At 42.7% G+C, this 19,321-nt stretch overlaps 1 protein-coding gene across 1 annotated transcript in view; it reads right to left on the reverse strand.

Annotated features, from left to right (window-relative positions):
• The window catches only part of LOC137560758 (ceramide kinase-like), a 72,327-nt gene that overhangs the window by 39,094 nt on the left and 13,912 nt on the right, over positions 1-19,321 (reverse strand). Inside the window, exons 2-4 of the mRNA XM_068271907.1 lie at positions 17,514-17,585; positions 7,471-7,584; positions 3,117-3,239 (exon numbers count right to left, since the gene is read on the reverse strand). Of these exons, the coding sequence (XP_068128008.1) occupies positions 3,117-3,239; positions 7,471-7,584; positions 17,514-17,585 (309 nt within the window). The remainder of the gene's footprint in view (positions 1-3,116; positions 3,240-7,470; positions 7,585-17,513; positions 17,586-19,321) is intronic.

Genomic DNA, 19,321 nt, shown 5'->3' on the forward strand with positions numbered 1-19,321 from the left:
GAATCTGACAAAGAATCATGTGGTGTAGATGGGACTGATTCATTCTCGCAGCAGCTTATGACTCTTTCACAAACGAGTCTCTGCACAGCCTCTGGTTGCCTAGCAACAATGTAAACACATATTGAGCAGCTCAGCAGTTAGGGCTATAATGGAGATTCCTGCTAGAAGTGGGTTATACCACTGAAAACTACTTGGGCAGGAGCTATGTTTGTGAAAAGAAAGTAAAAATAAAACACCACCCCTAACAAATGGATTAGCCTCCCAGCCGTCATCCGTCACTATTTACATTACATGTTGTATTGATGAAACCATTAATTTAAAAAAAACAAAAAAAAAACTTTACACTATTTTAGACGGATGTTTAATAGTTTATGCATAAACCACTTTTTATTTTTTCCTCATTCGCGAAAGTACACCTTTAACGCTGTTGTGATTACACACCTTTAATTGTTTAACCATTTAAGCCTTCTGGACGTAGAGGCTACGTCCAGAAGGCCATGTGCGTTCCCGTGGCTGATCGCAAGCTCCCGGCCGCGGATCGTTAGCCCAGGAATTAATGAATCGGGACATGGTGCCCAATCATGGATTCCTTTCCCCGGCAGAAAAAGCGACCACTTCTCTCGGAAGCCTCACTTTTTCTGCCTCTTACGTCCCTGTTACGCTTAGAGTGATGTCATGTAAACAAACTATCTTGTGGCCAAAAAGTAAGACTACATCCACATGTAAAAAAAATAAAAACAAACACATATTTACATAAAAAATTACTATTTACATACCACCCTCCCAAAAATATCCAAATAAAATGTTTAATAAAAATAAAAAAAAAAACAATACAATAAAAAAAAAAATTTACCCAAGGGTCTAAACTTTTTAAATATTAATGTAAAGATGAAATATTTCTATTTTTTATTATTATTATAAGCTTGTAAATAGTGATGGATGCAAAACGGAAAAAATGCACTTTCATTTCCAAATAAAATATTGTTGCCATATATTGTGATAGAGACATAATTTAAACGGTGTAATACCCGGGACTATTAGGCAAATACAATACTTGGGTTTTAACTATGGAGGCATGTATTATTTTAAAACTATAATGGCCGAAAACTGAGAAATAATGATTTGTTTCAGTTTTTTTTCTTATTCTTCCTGTTAAAATGCATTTGCAAGTAAAGTAACTCTTAGCAAAACGTACCTGCAAAATAAAGCCTAATTGGTGGCGGAAAAAAACAAGATATAAATCAGTTCATTGTGATAAGTAGTGATAAAGTTATAGGCTAATGAATGGGAGGTGAACATTGCTCGAATGCATAAAGTGAAAACGACTGAAGACTGAAGTGGTTAAAGTGGTACAATTAGCTGAAGTCACCCCTACTGTTAATGGCACTGCCCCATCTCAAAGGCATGGTTGCATAAGACGAAGATTTTAGGGAGTGAAAGCAAATATTTACAAAGCCAAGTGTCCTCTGTGATTAAGACAAAGATATTGGTATATAGTACAAACAAAATATAACATTTTGCACATAGATAGTGCTTTAATGATGTCTGTATGTTTTACCATAAAAATATGAAGTGCAGTACTATGAACATAACAGGTATACCACCACACACAAACACACCTATACTCAGCTACATCCTTAAAAAGAGACACTGAAGTGAAAAAAAAATGATGATATTATGATTTGTATGTGTAGCACAGCTAAGAAATAAAACAACCTCCCTGGCGGTAAGCCCGAACTGAGTTCGGGCTATGCCGCCGGGAGGCACCGCTCAGGCCCCGCTGGGCCGATTTGCATAATTTTTTTTTTGTTACACGCAGCTAGCACTTTGCTAGCTGCGTGTAACCTCCGATCGCCGCCGCTACCCGCCGATCCGCCGCTATACGCGTCGCCGCAGCCGCCCCCCCCCCCAGACCCCGTGCGCTGCCTGGCCAATCAGTGCCAGGCAGCGCCGTGGGGTGGATCGGATTCCCCTTTGACGTCACGACGTCGGTGATGTCATCCCGCCCCGTCGCCATGGCGACGGGGGAAGCCCTCCAAGAGATCCTGTTCCCCCCCGAAGGCGATCGCAGGGGCTGGGGGGATGCCGCTCAGCAGCGGCTATCATGTAGCGAGACATTGTCTCGCTACATGAAAAAGAAAAAAAAAACGAAAAAAAAACGTATTTGCTGCCCCCTGGCGGATTTTAATAAACCGCCAGGGAGGTTAAGATCAGATACATCAGTGTAATTGTTTCCAGTACAGGAAGAGTTAGAAACTCCAGTTGTTATCTCTATGCAAACAAGCCATTAAGCTCTCCGACTAAAGGTGCGTACACACATGCGACTATAGTCGTTTGTAACGATCGTTCCCCGATCTTTACCAACGACGATCGTTACAAAAAACGAACCACCGACTATTAAGGCAAACGACGAACGAGCCAAATCGCTACAAAAGAAAGTTCTGTCTCGGCGGATTTTAACCAACGACGATCGTTTGCAAAAGTAGTACATCGTTGGAAACGATCGTTCGTACTAGGCTTGACATGCGCATTTCACTATTTCTCCATGGAACTTCTCATTTTTATGCGCAGGCGCAATAGTTGCTTTCTGTGATGTAACGTTCGTTCTAACGATCAGATCGTTACACACATTTTAAAACTATCTTTACTTAGGTCGTTCTTTCATCAATTAAAAGTTCGTTCGTCGTTCTTAACGAACGATCGTTGTCGCATGTGTGTACGTAGCATAAGTTAGTCCAGGAGAGGGCTGTTATCTCAACTGTTCCTGGACTATTTACTTTTCCTCTGCTAGAGGAGAGGTCATTACTTCACAGACTGCTCTGAAAGACTCATTTTGAATGCTGAGTGTTGTGTAATCTGCACATATTATAGAATGATGCAATGTTAGAAAAAACACTATATACCTGAAAATAAAAGTATGAGAATATTTTCTTTGCTGCTAATCTTCTAGTAATTATTCATAGTACACAACCAATTCACTAGATTATAATTTTTTTTTCCGCTTCAGTGTCTCTTTAATGCTCCATGCAGTCATTATCTTTATAGTTGACCAATCTTTTTGACATTTCCAAACAAAATAGCATTTGTTCTACTTTAATAGGTGAAGCTAAACTTACTCAGTTGATCAAGCAGGCCATTTAGTGCTTGCAACCAGTGGCAACACAAAACTTCATCACTGCACCAAAATGTGACCGCCTTGCATCGCCAGCGATGCTTCTTCATTCTCTGTACATAATGAACTAGATGAAAAAAAGAAATATATATATATATAAATAAAAAAAAAAGGTTGGGGGGGGGTGTTTAATGGTTTAGGCAAAGCAGCCATCTGCTAAAGTACATTTTATTTCTCCCATTTCAACAGTAACAACACTTCCTAAAAATGAAATTAAGATGAGTACACATTATCCTCTGCCCCCTCAAAATGAGTGCTCTAAAAAAGCTTGAAGAATCACGCTTCAGGAATACAGCTAACTCTCTTAACCAAATTAATTATCAGAGCCACGGCGCTATAGAAATGTTATTGTTCTTATTGTTATAAATCGGGCCCAAGGCAACCTAACTGTGGGTACATCTAAGGCCACATACAGACATCAGACCATAGTCTTTGGAAAATGAAAGATCACAGACCAATCTTACCACCCTTCCTGTAGTATAAGAGCCATACTCTACACAGTCTTTTCTATGGAGCTGAACTCCACATCAGAAAAAATCTTTGCAAGATGCTGCACACACAGATGCTGTACAGACACAAAAGATCAGTATCTGCAAAAGATCTGTTCCTGCCAAAGATCCGTTCCTGCAAAATGCAATGATAGTCTATGAGATCTGCAGATCATCATACACACATGATTTAACTGACATTCATCTGCAGATCTGCAGATCTGAAAATCCATCCTGGTGGATCTGATCTGCAGATGAATGTCAGTTAAATCATGTGTGTATGATGATCTGCAGATCTCATAGACTATCATTGCAATTTGTAGGAATGGATTTTTGGCAGGAACAGATCTTTTGCAGATACTGATCTTTTGTGTCTGTACAGCATCTGTGTGTGCAGCATCTTGCAAAGATTTTTTCTGATGTGGAGTTCAGCTCCATAGAAAAGACTGTGTAGAGTATGGCTCTTATACTACATGGAAGGGGGTAAGATTGGTCTGTGATCTTTCATTTTCCAAAGACTATGGTCTGATGTCTGTATGTGGCCTAAGAGTGATGTGCAGGTACTCTGCAGGAAAATGATGGGGATATTTCTTCTTTGCACATTGCAAGATCTGAACCATAAGCAAATGGAGTGCATTTTTTTTGCTTACAAATTTTGCATACACCTGCATCAACGTAGAATTATTTGTATCTAATTAACAAATACAAATAATTTGTGTTAATGCAGGTTTATGCAAAATTTATAAGCAAATACAAATGCACTCCCTTTGTTCATGACATTAATTAATCTGATGTATTGTTAAATGTGAGGTAGTAGTGATACAACTACACATCAGGTTTTATTCTTACAGCAAAGATGTATATGTATATGTATGTATGTATGTATGTATGTATGTATGTATGTATGTATGTATGTATGTATGTATGTATGTATGTATGTATGTATGTATGTATATATATATATATATATATTGCATATAAGTTATGTTCTCTTTTTAATTACAGTTTAAATTAATTAGGAGTTGGAGTCTGTGTATATTTACCCGACTCCAGTCACCCAAAAATTGCTCCGACTCCTCGACTACAACTCCACAGCCCTGCTTTGCCTGATACAACTCTATTGTTACAGGCTCACTCCAATGCTCTTGTCAATGGTATGCAGTGAAAAGAGATGTGCAAATCCCAGAAACCAAGTAGGCAATGCTCATTAACCAGTTTACATCCTAACTACAGTATATTCACGTCATTGCAAATGGATCCTGAAAGCCACCTGATGTGAATATAAGTCACTTTGATTTAATGAGCACAGCAGGCGTGCTAGCACACTCCTGGGCTCATTAACCCCCCTCTCCCTAACTACACTATACCGGCATCCCTGCCATGGGGTCCGATCTCCCCACCACCTGCCTGATCCCCTTTAATTACACCCCCCCCCCCTCCATGCTGCGATTGGGCAGGATTACAATGTAACAATCTTTACCTGACCTTGTTCCTGCGGCGACTGCGATCCTCTCCCTGCAGTATCGCTGTTAGCCTCACTATGCTGAATGAATCAGGTCTGCGATCCGTTCAGCATAGTGAGGCTGGCAGCGGTACCGCAGGGAGAAGATTACGATCTCCAGTGGAACAAGGTCAGGTGAGAGATTGTGACTTGTAACGCTTCCCTGCGCCTATATCTGCGGGAGGGGGGGGGGGGGGAGACACCTAGCATGTGGGTGGTATTTTAATGGGCCACACACCTGGTTATCCCCATAGTGGGGGTACTACATAGCACACAGTTCGCAATCCATGGGGGGAGGGATACAGGGGCATACACCAGGCTATCCATGGGGGGGGGGGGGGGGGGATTAAAAACCACACCTGGCCAACTATAGGGGGGAGGGGATAAATGGCCACGTCAGGCTAACTCAGGTGGGGGGGTATACAGAGGCACATCTGGCTACCTGGGGCTCGGGAGGGGTACATCTAGCCAACTATGGGGGGGGGGGGGGGTATATACAGGAACACATCTGGCTAACTAGGGGTGGTGGGGGGATACTAAAGAGCCACATAATTGCAGGTAAAGCCAGGGATACAAAATGGAAAAAAGCACCTTTATTTTCAAATAATATATTGTCGCCATACATTGTACTAGGATTATAATTTAAATGTAATAACCAGGACAAACTGGCAAATCAAATGTGGGTTTAATCTACAGAAGCTCTTATTTTAAAGAGACTCCGTAACAAAAATTGCATCCTGTTTTTTATCATCCTACAAGTTCCAAAAGCTATTCTAATGTGTTCTGGCTAACTGCAGCACTTTATACTATCTCTGTCTCTGTAATAAATCAATGTATCTTTCCCCTGTCAGACTTGTCGGCCTGTGTCTGGAAGGCTGCCAAGTTCTTCAGTGTTGTGGTTCTGCTATGAACTCACCCTTCCAGGCCCCTCTCTGCACACTGCCTGTGTGTTATTTAGATTAGAGCAGCTTCTCTCTTCTCTTATCTTTTACAAGCTGGATAAATCGTCCTCTGAGCTGGCTGGGCTTTCACATACTGAGGAATTACAACAAGGGCAAAGCTGTTTGCAGGAAGAAAAGAGCAGCCTGAAACTTCAGTGCATGGGGGAAAGAAACACACAAATGATCTCTTGAGATTCAAAAGGAATGCTGTATACAGCCTGCTTGTGTATGGATGTATTTTTCTATGTGTGGACATACTGTACATCAACCTACTTCCTGTTTTGGTGGCCATTTTGTTTGTTTACAAACAAACTTTTTAAAACTGTTTTTAATCACTTTTAATGCGGCGAGGAGCGGCGAAATTGTGACAGAGGGTAATAGGAGATGTCCCCTAACGCACTGATATGTTTACTTTTGAGCAATTTTAACAATACAGATTCTCTTTAAAGGGAACCTTAACTGAACGGGGGGTAAAGAGTTTTACTTAACTGGGGCTATTACCAGCCCCCTGCAGCAGTCCTGTGCCCTCGGCGCCGCTCTGGAATCCTCTGGTCCCCCGCTGTCACTTAGTTTCGTTTTTGACGACTCACCAGTCGCCGGCCGCCATGCGTATTATTGGACGCATTCACCAATGCAATTAGCGCTATTACGGACCGCAACGCGTACAAAAATACGCGTTGCCGCATAGCTACGCGTGCGGAATGTGGCAACACGTATTTTTGTATGCGTTGCGGTTCGCAATAGCGCAAATTGCATTGGTGAATGTGTCCAATAATACGCATGGCGGCCGGCGACTGGTGAGTAGTCAAAAACGAAACTAAGTGACAGCGGGGGACCAGAGGATTCCAGAGCGGCGCCGAGGGCACAGGACTGCTGCAGGGGGCTGGTAATAGCCCCCGGTAAATAAAACTCTTTACCCCCCGTTCAGTTAAGGTTCCCTTTAAAATATAATGGCTTAAAACTGAGAAATAATAACTTTTTTACATTTTTCTCCTGTTATTCCCTTTAAAATGCTTATAAAGTAAAATAATTCTTAGCAAAAAGTATCACCCAAGGAAAGCCTAATTGGTGGCAAAAAAAACAAAAAAAAAAATGTATAGATCATTTACGTGTGATAAGTATTGATAAAGTTATTGGCTAATGAATGTGTGGAGTGTGAAATGCAGAGAATTGCTCTGGTTTTTAATTTATGTTGTAGGATAGAATAATAAGTTGGTACATCCATATTATGAACTTACATTAGCATTTAAAAAAAAACAAACAATCAAAACAACAGATATTTGCATATGCTATCCGTTACACGTATACTATCCATTATACAATAACAGACAATGCACACTAAAAGAGAAATAGTGGTCAGGTGGTTACCAGTAAATGCATGGGGTTTACACATGTGCTTCCACTGCATGCCATGATAGTACTTCTCATCAATCTCTGCGTCTCCAACGGATACAATCTCTGCTACAGGGACAACATGACCACCTGCAAAAAAGAAAAGAAATGCAACAGACCCAGATGTTACAAGTCACTAACTTCTGATACAGTAAACTATTTTTTCCGGTTCCTTGGAGTTTGCTATAAAAGGATTCTACTGCAAAAAGAAAAACACTGGGCACAAACGTCCTGCTGTAATGTGTCTCTATTAGAGACTGAATACATGAATTAGAAAATCTAGATGCTACAAATAAGAAAACAGATAGCAGGCAAATCCTTATTATCATCACCCATTATATATAGACATGCATTTAAATTCTATTGAAAAAAAAACAAAAAGCAGCAACAACAACAAAAGTCCTTTGCCCTCCCTCTCTCACAGACCCCATGTTATACTTGGAGATTCGAGAACTTCCAGTGATAGCCTGAAGTTTCTTCGGTCTGTGTCCCTTTCAGTCTTGGAGGTTGCCAGGCCTCACTGTAACTTCTGGAAGGAGATGAGGTACTCACATTCACTCTGTCCCTTCCACACTGACTGAAATGAGGAATAGCCATCAGCGCCACAGTCCACTCCATGTCATCAAGGCAGGGGTGTGGTTTTTGGTGGGTGATTTGCTCGGGAAGGAAGGGCATGGTTGATTTTGGGACAATCAGGGTGGGAATTAGGACTTCATGACTGACTGTTGGAGCCATGTGATACTGTAGTTGAATACCCTCAGAGGACAATATAGGATGCAAAGTTTAGGGTTCCGTGCCAGTTAAGAGGGATGGTATAAGGAAATAAATTCTGGAAACGAGCCTTAAAGTGTACCCAAGGTAATGTGTGTCCTGATGAGATAGATATATGTATAGATGTATAGTGCCAAGCATACATATACCCAGGCTATGTTCATGTTCTTCTTTTCCTGCCCGAGTTAGCTATTTAGCTATGCAAGTAACATTTTCTCTGCAATCAGGACCTAGTCCGACTGTGGCGTAACCCTTACTGAAAATGGTCAACAGTTCACACACTTTAGCTCTGGCACATTTACACTGTGTGAATGACTATTTTTCCTGCAACACAATACAAAATTTAACTTAGTTTAGCTTTTAAAAAAAATAAATAAAAAAAAAAACTGTGGGATTCTTAAAATAAAAAAACAAACAATTATATTATCAGCTTGTTTTTACCTCAGGTTTCCTTTAAAATTATGGATAACTCATAACCACATTAGGACTGCAAACAGAAAAAAAAACACAATGAAGTCCTTTTAAACTGCAAGCAATCAAACGAGTACTTTATAGGCCCAACTACCAACATTATGATGCCATATTTACATTGCAATATAATCAAATTCATATACCACACTTCAAATTATTACGGAAATTCCTGTTGACAATTAAACTAATAATATTCTGAAGACAATTTGCTTTTAGTAAAACAGGGGGTTAAGCATTACTACTCTATTCATTTCAATTATCCTTACTGTGGTGGAGAACATTCCACCTACTGTGAAGACTAAAATTAAATAAGCAACCATAATTGAATCATACAATGTGATTAGGCTGGCTAAGTAAATCTAGATTTGCCAACACCAGATAGACAAAGTCCTACCGGCTACATTTAAATACAAAGAACGTGTAAGGTAAAAAAAGGAGTATCAAACCTTCAAACACGCATTCACTATAGACTATTTAAACTACATACAAACATTTTTTTAATTGAAACTGAGCAATGGCATCTACTTTAGGCAAACCTGAAATCGAGGAAGCCCTTCTATAAACCAACATGGGAACAGAAGCTTACTCTACAAGGTCAAGAAATGTGCTACATATAGTTCACAAGCCTCTGAAAAGTGTGGAATACTAATTAAAAGCAAAGAGTTTTGAAACACAATGATACCATTTATTGGCTAAAGCTGAGTACACACGTACGATAACGATCGTTCGAAAACAACCGGACCGATAATCGTGCGTTCCAAATTTTCCAACGATCGTTTTTTTGGACAATAAAGACCGTTATCGTTCAATCGGACCGAACCAAGCCCGCGGATTTTTTCGAAAGATAATCATTCAATCGTTGCAGTGTGTACAAAGATCGTCCGATAATGATTATCTGTGGAGTAGTACGCATGTTCTTATTGCCTGTCATAAAGTCACTTCCGTTTGCGCACGCATTTTTTTTTCCGTTCGTCGTTCAGTACTTTATACTTATATCGTTCACGTGTGTACACAATCGTTCATTACGAACGATCTTTTCGGTCTAATTTGAATATCGTGTAAACGTCATGAATCGTTCATGACGAACGATCTTTATCGGACGTGTATATGAACCTTAACTTAGAGATAATTAAAGAGTAAGCTTTTGGTTAATAATATGCCTTCGTCGAACTTGGTTCCTGACAAAATGTGAAAAACGCAGCTTATGTATACTGGCATACAGAGGAGAAACATTCTTTAGCAAACATAAATAAATGTAATTAGATGCCTTAACTGTTACTTCAGGAGGCTTTCCCAGGCATCCTGTCTCAACCTCCCTAGCGTTCTGGACGAGCTAGGCTCGTCCAGAGACGCCGGAGGCCACTGCTCAGGCCCTGCTGGGCCGATTTTAATACTTTTTTTTTAAAACACGCAGCAAGCACTTTGCTTGCTACGTGTCCTACCCGATCGCCGCCGCTCACCGCCGATCTGCCGCGAAACAGGGCCCCCCCCCGCAGACCCCGTGGGCAGCCTGGCCAATCGCCGCCATGCTGCGCTTTGGGGTGGATCGGGAGTCCCTGTGACGTGACTATGTCGATGACGTCACTCCGCTCGTCGCCATGGCGACGGGAGAAACCCTCAAGGAAATCCCGTTCAGAACGGGATTTCCTGACGGGCATAGGCGCCAGCGGCGATCAGAGGGGTGGGAGGGATACGGCAGGGAGGGGGGTATTATGTAGCTAGCGCTAGGCTAGCTACATGATTTTAAAAAAAAATATTAGGTATTAAAAACTATGCGCAGCCGTGTGGCTGCGCATAATCGAAATGCCCAGCAGGTTAATTTATCAGATCCACAGTTTCCTACAACATAAAGCAGACTCTAGTGATGGGGAGACATTGTAAACCCCGCGTTCAAACATGAATGGGCTGACTACATGCACCATTAGTTCATTAGAACTGTGGCATTTAAAACCATCTTACCAGCATATGAAATAAAATAAAATGAATGGCGACAGTGAACATCTTACCAGCATATGAAACAAAAAAATTAAAAGATAGAAAAAAAAATTGTGGCATTTAAAGAGAATCTGTACTCTAAAATTTTTACAGCAAAAAGCATACCATTCTATTCATTATGTTCTCCTGGGCCCCTCTGTGCTGTTTCTGCCACTCTCTGCTGCAATCCTGGCTTGTAATTAACAGTTTTAGGCCTGGAACCCACTGAAAACCGCAAACGCAAAACGCAACCGCTAGCGTTTTGTCTGAGCGGTTTGCAAGCGGATTCATGCGCGTTTTGGGTCGTGTTTTGCAACATTGTATTTTTTTCCCCAGCGGGTGCCTAGCGTTTTGCGTTTTGCGTTTTTATCCTGATTGGTCCTGTGAATTCTTTTTCATTTTGTTACAGTGTGCTGAACCGCAAAACGCTAGCAAAACCGCTCAGTTTAGGTTTTGCTGAGCGTTTCCGCTAGCGGTTCAATACTTTACATTGAAGCGCTAACGCTCCCAAAATGCTGCAGGTCCTGCGTTTGCGTTTCTGGGAAACGCAAACGCTCCTGTGGAAGTTGCCCCATCCATTAACATTAGCCCAGCGTTTTGGCAAACTGCTAGCGTATCGCAGTGCTGCCAAAACGCTGCCAAAAGCGCTCCTGTGGGTTCCAGCCCTTAGGCAGTGTTTACAAACAAACTAACCAGCTTGTGATAGGCTCACATAAGCAGAGTGTGTGAGTCATACAGAGCCTGCAGGGGGGCCTGCAGAGGGTGCGTATCGCTTCTATCCAATCACAAGCAGCCCTGCACATTCCACACATTCCGGCCTTAAACCAACAGAGCCGACAGATGAAAACAGATTGGATCATATAACAGAGAAAACACAGCCGTGTGCAATTAGGAAAGGCTGCAGAAAGCCAGAGCACATTAGAACAGGCAAAATAACTTATAGGATAGAAGAACTAAGGCTGAAAATTTTGTTACAGAGTCTCTTTAAAACTCATCGTACCAGCACAAGAAGTTAGAATCCTTGTTTAAACCATCTTCTACAATTTTTAACCAATGTATAAATGTGGTTTCTTGTGTTACTCACTTTTTACGATTTAAAGCCAACCATTGATACAGTGACGAGACAATCACTTAAAAATGTGTCCAGGTAAACAAATGTGTGGGTATTGGGAGATCAGTACCCTTTTTCTGCAGTTAATAGTGAACCTGCGGTGTGGTGTTTCATGCGATCACGTAGAAGTTGTCTGGTTTCTCACACATAAATTCCTTTGGGGCATTTTGCACACATGATCAGGTATACCAGACTAGATGAATATCAGGAAAAGATTCCTTCTACTTTGTATTCCTATTGTGTACCTGGTATTAGTATCCTTACGGTGGAATGCATGTGTTTACAGGTCCCACACCTTTTCCCTCGGCAGGGGAATGCTCCCTTCTGTTCTGGCCTATTTAAGGCACTCCTGAAAATCTGTGTAAGATTGGGTGGGTGTCAGAATGCTAAGGGGGGGGGGGGGGGGGGTTCAAGGAATATCTTTCTCAGTCTCTGATCTTTGTGAAGAACAGGATGAAGTTCTTTTGCAATCTTTCTTAAAGGGAAGGTTCAAGCAAGATAAACAAAATGAGTTTCACTTACCTGGGGCTTCTACCAGCCCCATGCAGCCATCCTGTGACCTCGTAGTCACTCACTGCTGCTCTAGTCCCCCGCTGGCAGCTTGTCGACCTTGGAGGTCAGCGGGCCGCATTGCGTAATTTTTTACGCATTCCCGCTAGTGCAGGAACATTAACACATACATTTTTACGCATTGGACTAGTAATGCGAAAAAATGTATGTGTTGAAGGGAAGGTTCAGGGAGGGAGGTAAAAAAATAAAAATCAATATCCACTTACCTGGGGCTTCCTCCAGCCCGTGACAGGCAGGAGGTGCCCTCGCCGCCGCTCCGCAGGCTCCCGGTGGCCGACCCGACCTGGCCAGGCCGGCTGCCAGGTTGGGCTCTTCTGCGCTCCAAGGCCTGGCACTTCTGCGTCCCACGCAGCCGCGCTGACGTCATCGGACGTCCGCCGGGCTCTACTGCGCAGGCGCTGAACTACTGCGCCTGCGCAGTACAGCCCGGCGGACGTCCGATGACCTCAGCGCGGCTGCGTGGGACGCAGAAGTGCCAGGCCTTGGAGCGCAGAAGAGCCCGACTTGGCAGCCGGCCTGGCCAGGTCGGGTCGGCCACCGGGAGCCTGCGGAGCGGCGGCGAGGGCACCTCCTGCCTGTCACGGGCTGGAGGAAGCCCCAGGTAAGTGGATATTGATTTTTATTTTTTTACCTCCCTCCCTGAACCTTCCCTTTAATGTTCCTGCACTAGTGGGAATGCGTAAAAATGTACGCAATGCGTCCCGCCAACCTCCGAGGTCGGCAAGCTGCTAGCGTGGGACTGGAGCTGCAGTGAGTGACTATGAGGGCACAGGATGGCTGCATGGGGCTGGTAGAAGCCCCAGGTAAGTGAAACTCATTTTTTTATTTTGCTTGGACATTCCCTTTAAGATTTCCAGGTGTGGGTTGTAGGTGAACACCAGTGGGACACGGATGAAGGCTTATTATTAGCCGAAAGCTGTTTGTTTATCTCTTAGTTAGCCAATAAATGGTATAATCCTGATTCAAAAACTCCCTGCATTTACTGATGGCTAACATGGTACGGTACAACGTATTCCATGGACAGCAAGGATGACGAACAAAGAAATATTGGAACGTATAAGATGAGACATGTCACTGGAAGGCAAGATCACCAGACTCAGACTCGCATATTTTGGCCACGTGATGTGATCAAATTCCTAATGCTAGGACTGATCAGTGGCAAAAGGTGACAAGGCCGCCAGAGAAGGCGTTGGCTTGACACCATCAAAGCTGACACAGGATTGAGCTGAAGGCAACTGGCAGAAGTGGTACAAGATCGGACAGCATGGAGAGAGCTAACTCATAGAATCACCAAGAGTCGGATATGACTAAATGGATAATATCATCATCAACACGGTACAACACTCTACTGCTTCTAATATACTAATTAAAACATACTGTAAACTATCTGAATTACCTCTCACAACCACTGTGGGTGAACAATTGCATTTTCCAGTAAAAATTAATAAATAACATTAACACTTTTTTTGTCCCGAACTTCTAAAGCTCTCTCCTATTGTGACTGAGGTTTAAGGTGTATAAAACAATTAGCTCTGTATTAATTTGGCACCAACAAACACAATCAACAGTATATAGTACCTAGAAATGACAAGTACTCTCACCTTGCAGAGTTAGAGTTCAAAGTTTTTTCAATTTATATGCTTTGTCTGCGTTTGCATTTTTCCTTTAGGCACTCTGGTTTTCCTACCACATTTCAAAAACATACTGATATGTTAACTGGTCCTCTCTAAAACGGTAATTAAAAGTTAAGCCTTATACACATGAGAAAGGCATGCCCCCCGGAAGGGATCAGCACCCAATCCCTCGTCTGACATTGAAGGGCTGTACAGACACGTTGCTTGCAACGTGTTTTGTTCCTATGCGAGTGTAGAAGGGGAGGGAGAAGCCAACAGAGAAGCACAGGAGTGACATCACGTGGGGTAAGTGGAGAGACCAATGCTCTGGGCTGTAATGAGAGGAGTCGAGGGCTGTTGTAAACACACTGGATTCTTGGCAGAGGTGGTCATTATCGGCTGCCTCGGCTGAGTTTCATCTAGTGTGTGTACGAAGCTCTACTCTTCGGAGCAGATCAGGTAAAACGAATCATCTCTATGCAGACAGTGCCCTTTGCTGAATGAATAATACCTTATTTCACAAAAGTAAGTACAACTCTTACATTTATGTAAATATTTTATATCAAAAGCAACCAGCCACAGGGCCGGTGGGGAGTACAAGCCAACCACCATTTTGTGCTACTGCACAGGAGCAAGCTGTCCTGCGCCTGCGCTCGTTCACATACGGGAGCATGTCTGCAGGCTTTATGGGTCCCAGCACTGCAACTGCAAGGTGGAGGTGGACAGCGGGAGCCGTGGAGGATCTAGACATTTCACACAGGTTTGTTTTAAAGGGACAGGGAATACCAATCCTTCCACCAAAGTCGGAAGGACAACTAATAGTTCATATTAGAGTAGCCAAGTGATCATATAAATTAACTGATGCATAATAAATTGAGGAGTTAGACTTCTATAATAACTACACCACTCTGGAGGAAAACGAGTGCCAGAAGATTTATTGCTGGTACATTGCTTCCCACAGTGTCAGAGGACTAACCAGAAATCTGTAAATGGTTTGTTAACAAATGCATGCACAGGTCTGCTTCAAGAAAAAAATATGCATTTTAAAACATTGCATGCAATGTGCCGTAAATGTGCTTCTTTGTAGATGGACTTCACAGAGTCTGATCTGTAATAGGTCTGTGCAATGTACTTTCTCTGCATGTAAAATGTGAAGCACACGGATTGTAGAGCTAAACAAGCATCACTGTGTGATTATCTATGACCTTTAAAGCTGTTAAAAACAGAAAGCTTTTAAAGCTTTTGCTTGAAGAACAGTCATAAGAAACATTTTCATGCACAATTAAATAGCAGTAAAAAGAGATATGTGTAAATGTGATTGGTAATCAGGAACTCCATTCATTTCTGGCTCTTTCGGATTTTGAAGCCTCAACATGGCTAACTCCCTCTCACAGATTTGCCTGCTGCGCTCACATATAAAGGTCAACAATGCAGCTATGGATGGTACTTTTTCAAAATACTGTTCTAATAATTCAAAATGTGAGTTCCTTCCCTGTTTATTTTTTAGTTCATTTTCATGTCATTCCTTTCCTACCAACATCTAAACTATTTATTGCGGAAAAAAAAAAAAAAACAACCCATGGTGAAGCTAAATCATTTCCTCTTACTCTGGATACATATAATGTAGTTGTCCTTAGTCCTGGCTCAAAATGATTGTCGCATAGGAGACCATCTTTATTTGCCTCTATCCCCATTTATCCCCTTTATCCAGCCTTCTGATATTTACCCTTATCTCCTTTGCTGCTACAAAATTGTTAAGTAATGAAATCAGCGACATCTATAACTTTTATAATGCTGGGAATACTCATTGAGTTTTTTGGCACATTCACTTTCTGATCAATTTTCTAATCGATTTTTCTGAGCGATTTCCATTCACTTCTATGAGGAAATCTAAATCAGACCTGTCAGAAACTATCGAGCCATCTATCTGCCAAAAAACGAATGGTGTATTCCCCTGCAACAACGAGGCCAAGTTAACTTTAGGACATACCGTATATACTCGCATACAAGCCGAATTTTTGACCCCCAAAAAGGGGGTCAAAAGTTGGGGGGTCGGCTTGTATGCGGGTCTCTATTGTGGTGGTGGTGGTCCGCGGCGCCCCCCGCCCGCTCCCTCCCTCCCGCTGCCTCCCTCCGTGGCCGCCGCTGCTATTACCAGGGGAACCGCTCTCTCCTGCCTCGTCACAGCAGCAGCGCCGGGCGCGCTGCTGTGATACACGGCGAGCAGAGCAGAGCGAGAGGGGCACCCGCAGTAGAGGAAGCGGCCGCCGGCTGCGGCCGCGGAGGGAGCTGCGGGCGGAAGGGGATCACTAAACTGGGCACTATACTGGCTAAACTGGGCACTATACTTGCTATACTGGACACTTTACTGACTATACTGGGCAGTTTACTAGCTATACTGGGCATTATACTGGCTAAACTGGGCACTATACTTGCTATACTGGACACTTTACTGGCTATACTGGGCAGTTTACTAGCTATACTGGGCATTATACTGGCTATACTGGGCACTATACTGGCTAAACTGGGCACTATACTGGCTAAACTGGGCACTATACTGGCTATACTGGGCACTATACTGGCTATACTGGGCACTATACTGGCTATACTGGGCACTATACTGGCTATACTGGGCACTATACTGGCTAAACTGGGCACTATACTGGCTAAACTGGGCACTATACTGGCTAAACTGGGCACTATACTAGCTATACTGGGCACTATACTGGCTAAACTGGGAACTTTACTAGCTATACTGGGCACTTTACTAGCTATACTGGGGCACTATACTAGCTATAATGGGGCGCTATACTGGGGCACTACACTAGCTATACTGGGGCACTACACTAGCTATACTGGGGCACTACACTAGCTATACTGGGGCACTACCTACCCATACTGGGCACTATATTAGCTATACTGAGGCACTACCTACCCATACTGGGCACTATACTAGCTATACTGGGACACACTGGGGGGATCACGCGGCCTGCACCAATCCAGCATTTCCTACCCCCGGCTTATATGAGGGTCAATCATTTTTCCCTGTTTTTTTTAGTAAAAGTTGGGGGGTCGGCTTATATGCGAGTATATACATTTAAGTAGCTGTATCTAACGGCAGTCATAGCCCACCCAAAACACAAATCAAAATAAAAGCCTCCTCCTTAGCACATCTATAATGTCCAACACTCTCCTTCAACCAACCACACAAAAAAAATTAATTAAACCATTTGGTTTTGGGAATAGTAACCAGATTCTTCCACTAGTATTTTTAATACATAAAATAGGGAACATCAGCAGCTAAAGGCATCAGAGAATGTTAATCCACTATATTTTCTGTTTTCAACAATGGATTCTATAAAGTGTTTCATGCACTGTGCATAACTACTTATCAGTGATAATTCACAAACTGAAACATGGCCTGCTTTTTCATACCCATGCTCCAAGAGAAGACAAAGTAGTGCTTCATGACCACAGCCATGCAAGATAAAAGAGTAATGTGGACATACCTGAAGGTAGCTGGTGAGTTATACTGCCTGTGAGACCTCTTGCTCTATGGAGTGCTCGTGCAAAGCACATTCCTTGGAGAGAACAAAAAATGATAAACATAAAGACTGCACTCAAATAGATTTTCAAGCACTGCAAAATGCCACAAGATTTGTCCAACAAGAGGAAGAAAAGCTAAAGCAGATGTTAATAGATCCTGTTTCTGCAGTACCTCTAAAATTGTTTGTAGATGGGAGGACAGTGCCTGCCATCTACAGATTAAAGTTTACGGTTACTTTTATAATCTTCAGTAGTTCCCCATCTGTATCTTCCTTTTTGCTCTAAAAATACTATGCTAAAATCTGCCTACTACTCATGGATCACACAGTCAGTGCAAACACCGGTGCCATTTTCTAGTCAAATGGCCATGTTGCTGGGAAAGGAATTGAAATTGAAAGTTTGATATGAAGTGATATGAAAGTTTGACTGGTTCAATCAAAAGTAAGAAAAGCTAATACATATTGTACATACTTGCAATAAAGTCTAAAGGTTCTTTTTTAACCTTTTACACCACTTAAGCACAGGTATCCCCTCCCTGCCTGCATTATTATTATCATCATCATCATCTTATATACTTATAGGCAGTTATATGTAACACACAGCATTGATAGAGCTTTGTGCGCAGCAGATGAGTACATGCCGTGCAAAGCACAAGCCACAGCAAGTCGCTGCCCACCCGTGGGGGTGAAGAAGAGGGGGCATGAGCGGCACAGACTCTATGATGGGTGTGGGGGGGAGCATATTTTTAAAAAGGATCGCAGGATTACAGGTTATTTATATAGCACCATCATCTTATGTGGCGCAGTACGGAGTAAGGGTACATCGCCATAACTCTTGTTTAGACTTCAGTCTGTTCCCCCAGGGCTGTGGAGTCCGTACAAAAATCATCCAATTCAGACTCTTCAGTTTATGATAAGCCACCGACTCCTCTAATTTACATATGACAATCTTGTTGGTCAAGTATGTGACATAAAAAGCATTTTATCACAGCCAAAGCTTAAGAATTTTAAGATATCTTGGGGAACAAAACAAAGCTCCTAACCAGAAAGCTGACACTTTACCCTGTTGGCTATTCCAGCCTGTTATTACTAACGTAAATACACCAACACATGGTCTGTATAAGAAGATTCCCTGGAGCCCCATATCAGCAGGTGTGTTTATAGCCCCATCACCTTGCAGAGAAAGGCACCTATTGCTGGCTACACCTATTCCTGCCTACCTATACTGTGGCCACCTATTGCTGGCTACACCTATTCCTGCCTACCTATACTGTGGCCACCTATTGCTGGCTACACCTATTCCTGCAAACCTATACTGCGGCCACCTATTGCTGGCTACACCTATTCCTGCCTACCTATACTCCGGTCACCTATTACTGGTTGCACCTATCCTGGCTACCTATACTCCAGCCACCTACTACTGGCTGCACCTATCCTGGCTACCTATACTCCGGCCACCTTTAGCTGGCTACACCTATTCCTGCCTACTTATACTGCAGCCACCTATTACTGGCTGCACCTATCCTGGCTACCTATACTGTGGCCACCTATTACTGACTACCTATACAGTGGCCATCTATTAGTGGCTATACCTATTCCCGGTTATCTATATTTGCGGGCACCTATTACTGACTGCACCTATCCTGGCTACCTATTCTTCTGCCATCTATTACTGGCTTCACCTATTCCTGGCTACCTATACTCTGGCCCCCTATTACTGGCTGCACCTATCCTGGCTACCTTTTTTCCGGCCACCTATTCCTGCCTACTTA

This window comes from Hyperolius riggenbachi, chromosome 3, assembly GCF_040937935.1.
Source record: "Hyperolius riggenbachi isolate aHypRig1 chromosome 3, aHypRig1.pri, whole genome shotgun sequence".
In the NCBI taxonomy this organism is placed as follows: Eukaryota; Metazoa; Chordata; class Amphibia; order Anura; family Hyperoliidae; genus Hyperolius; species Hyperolius riggenbachi.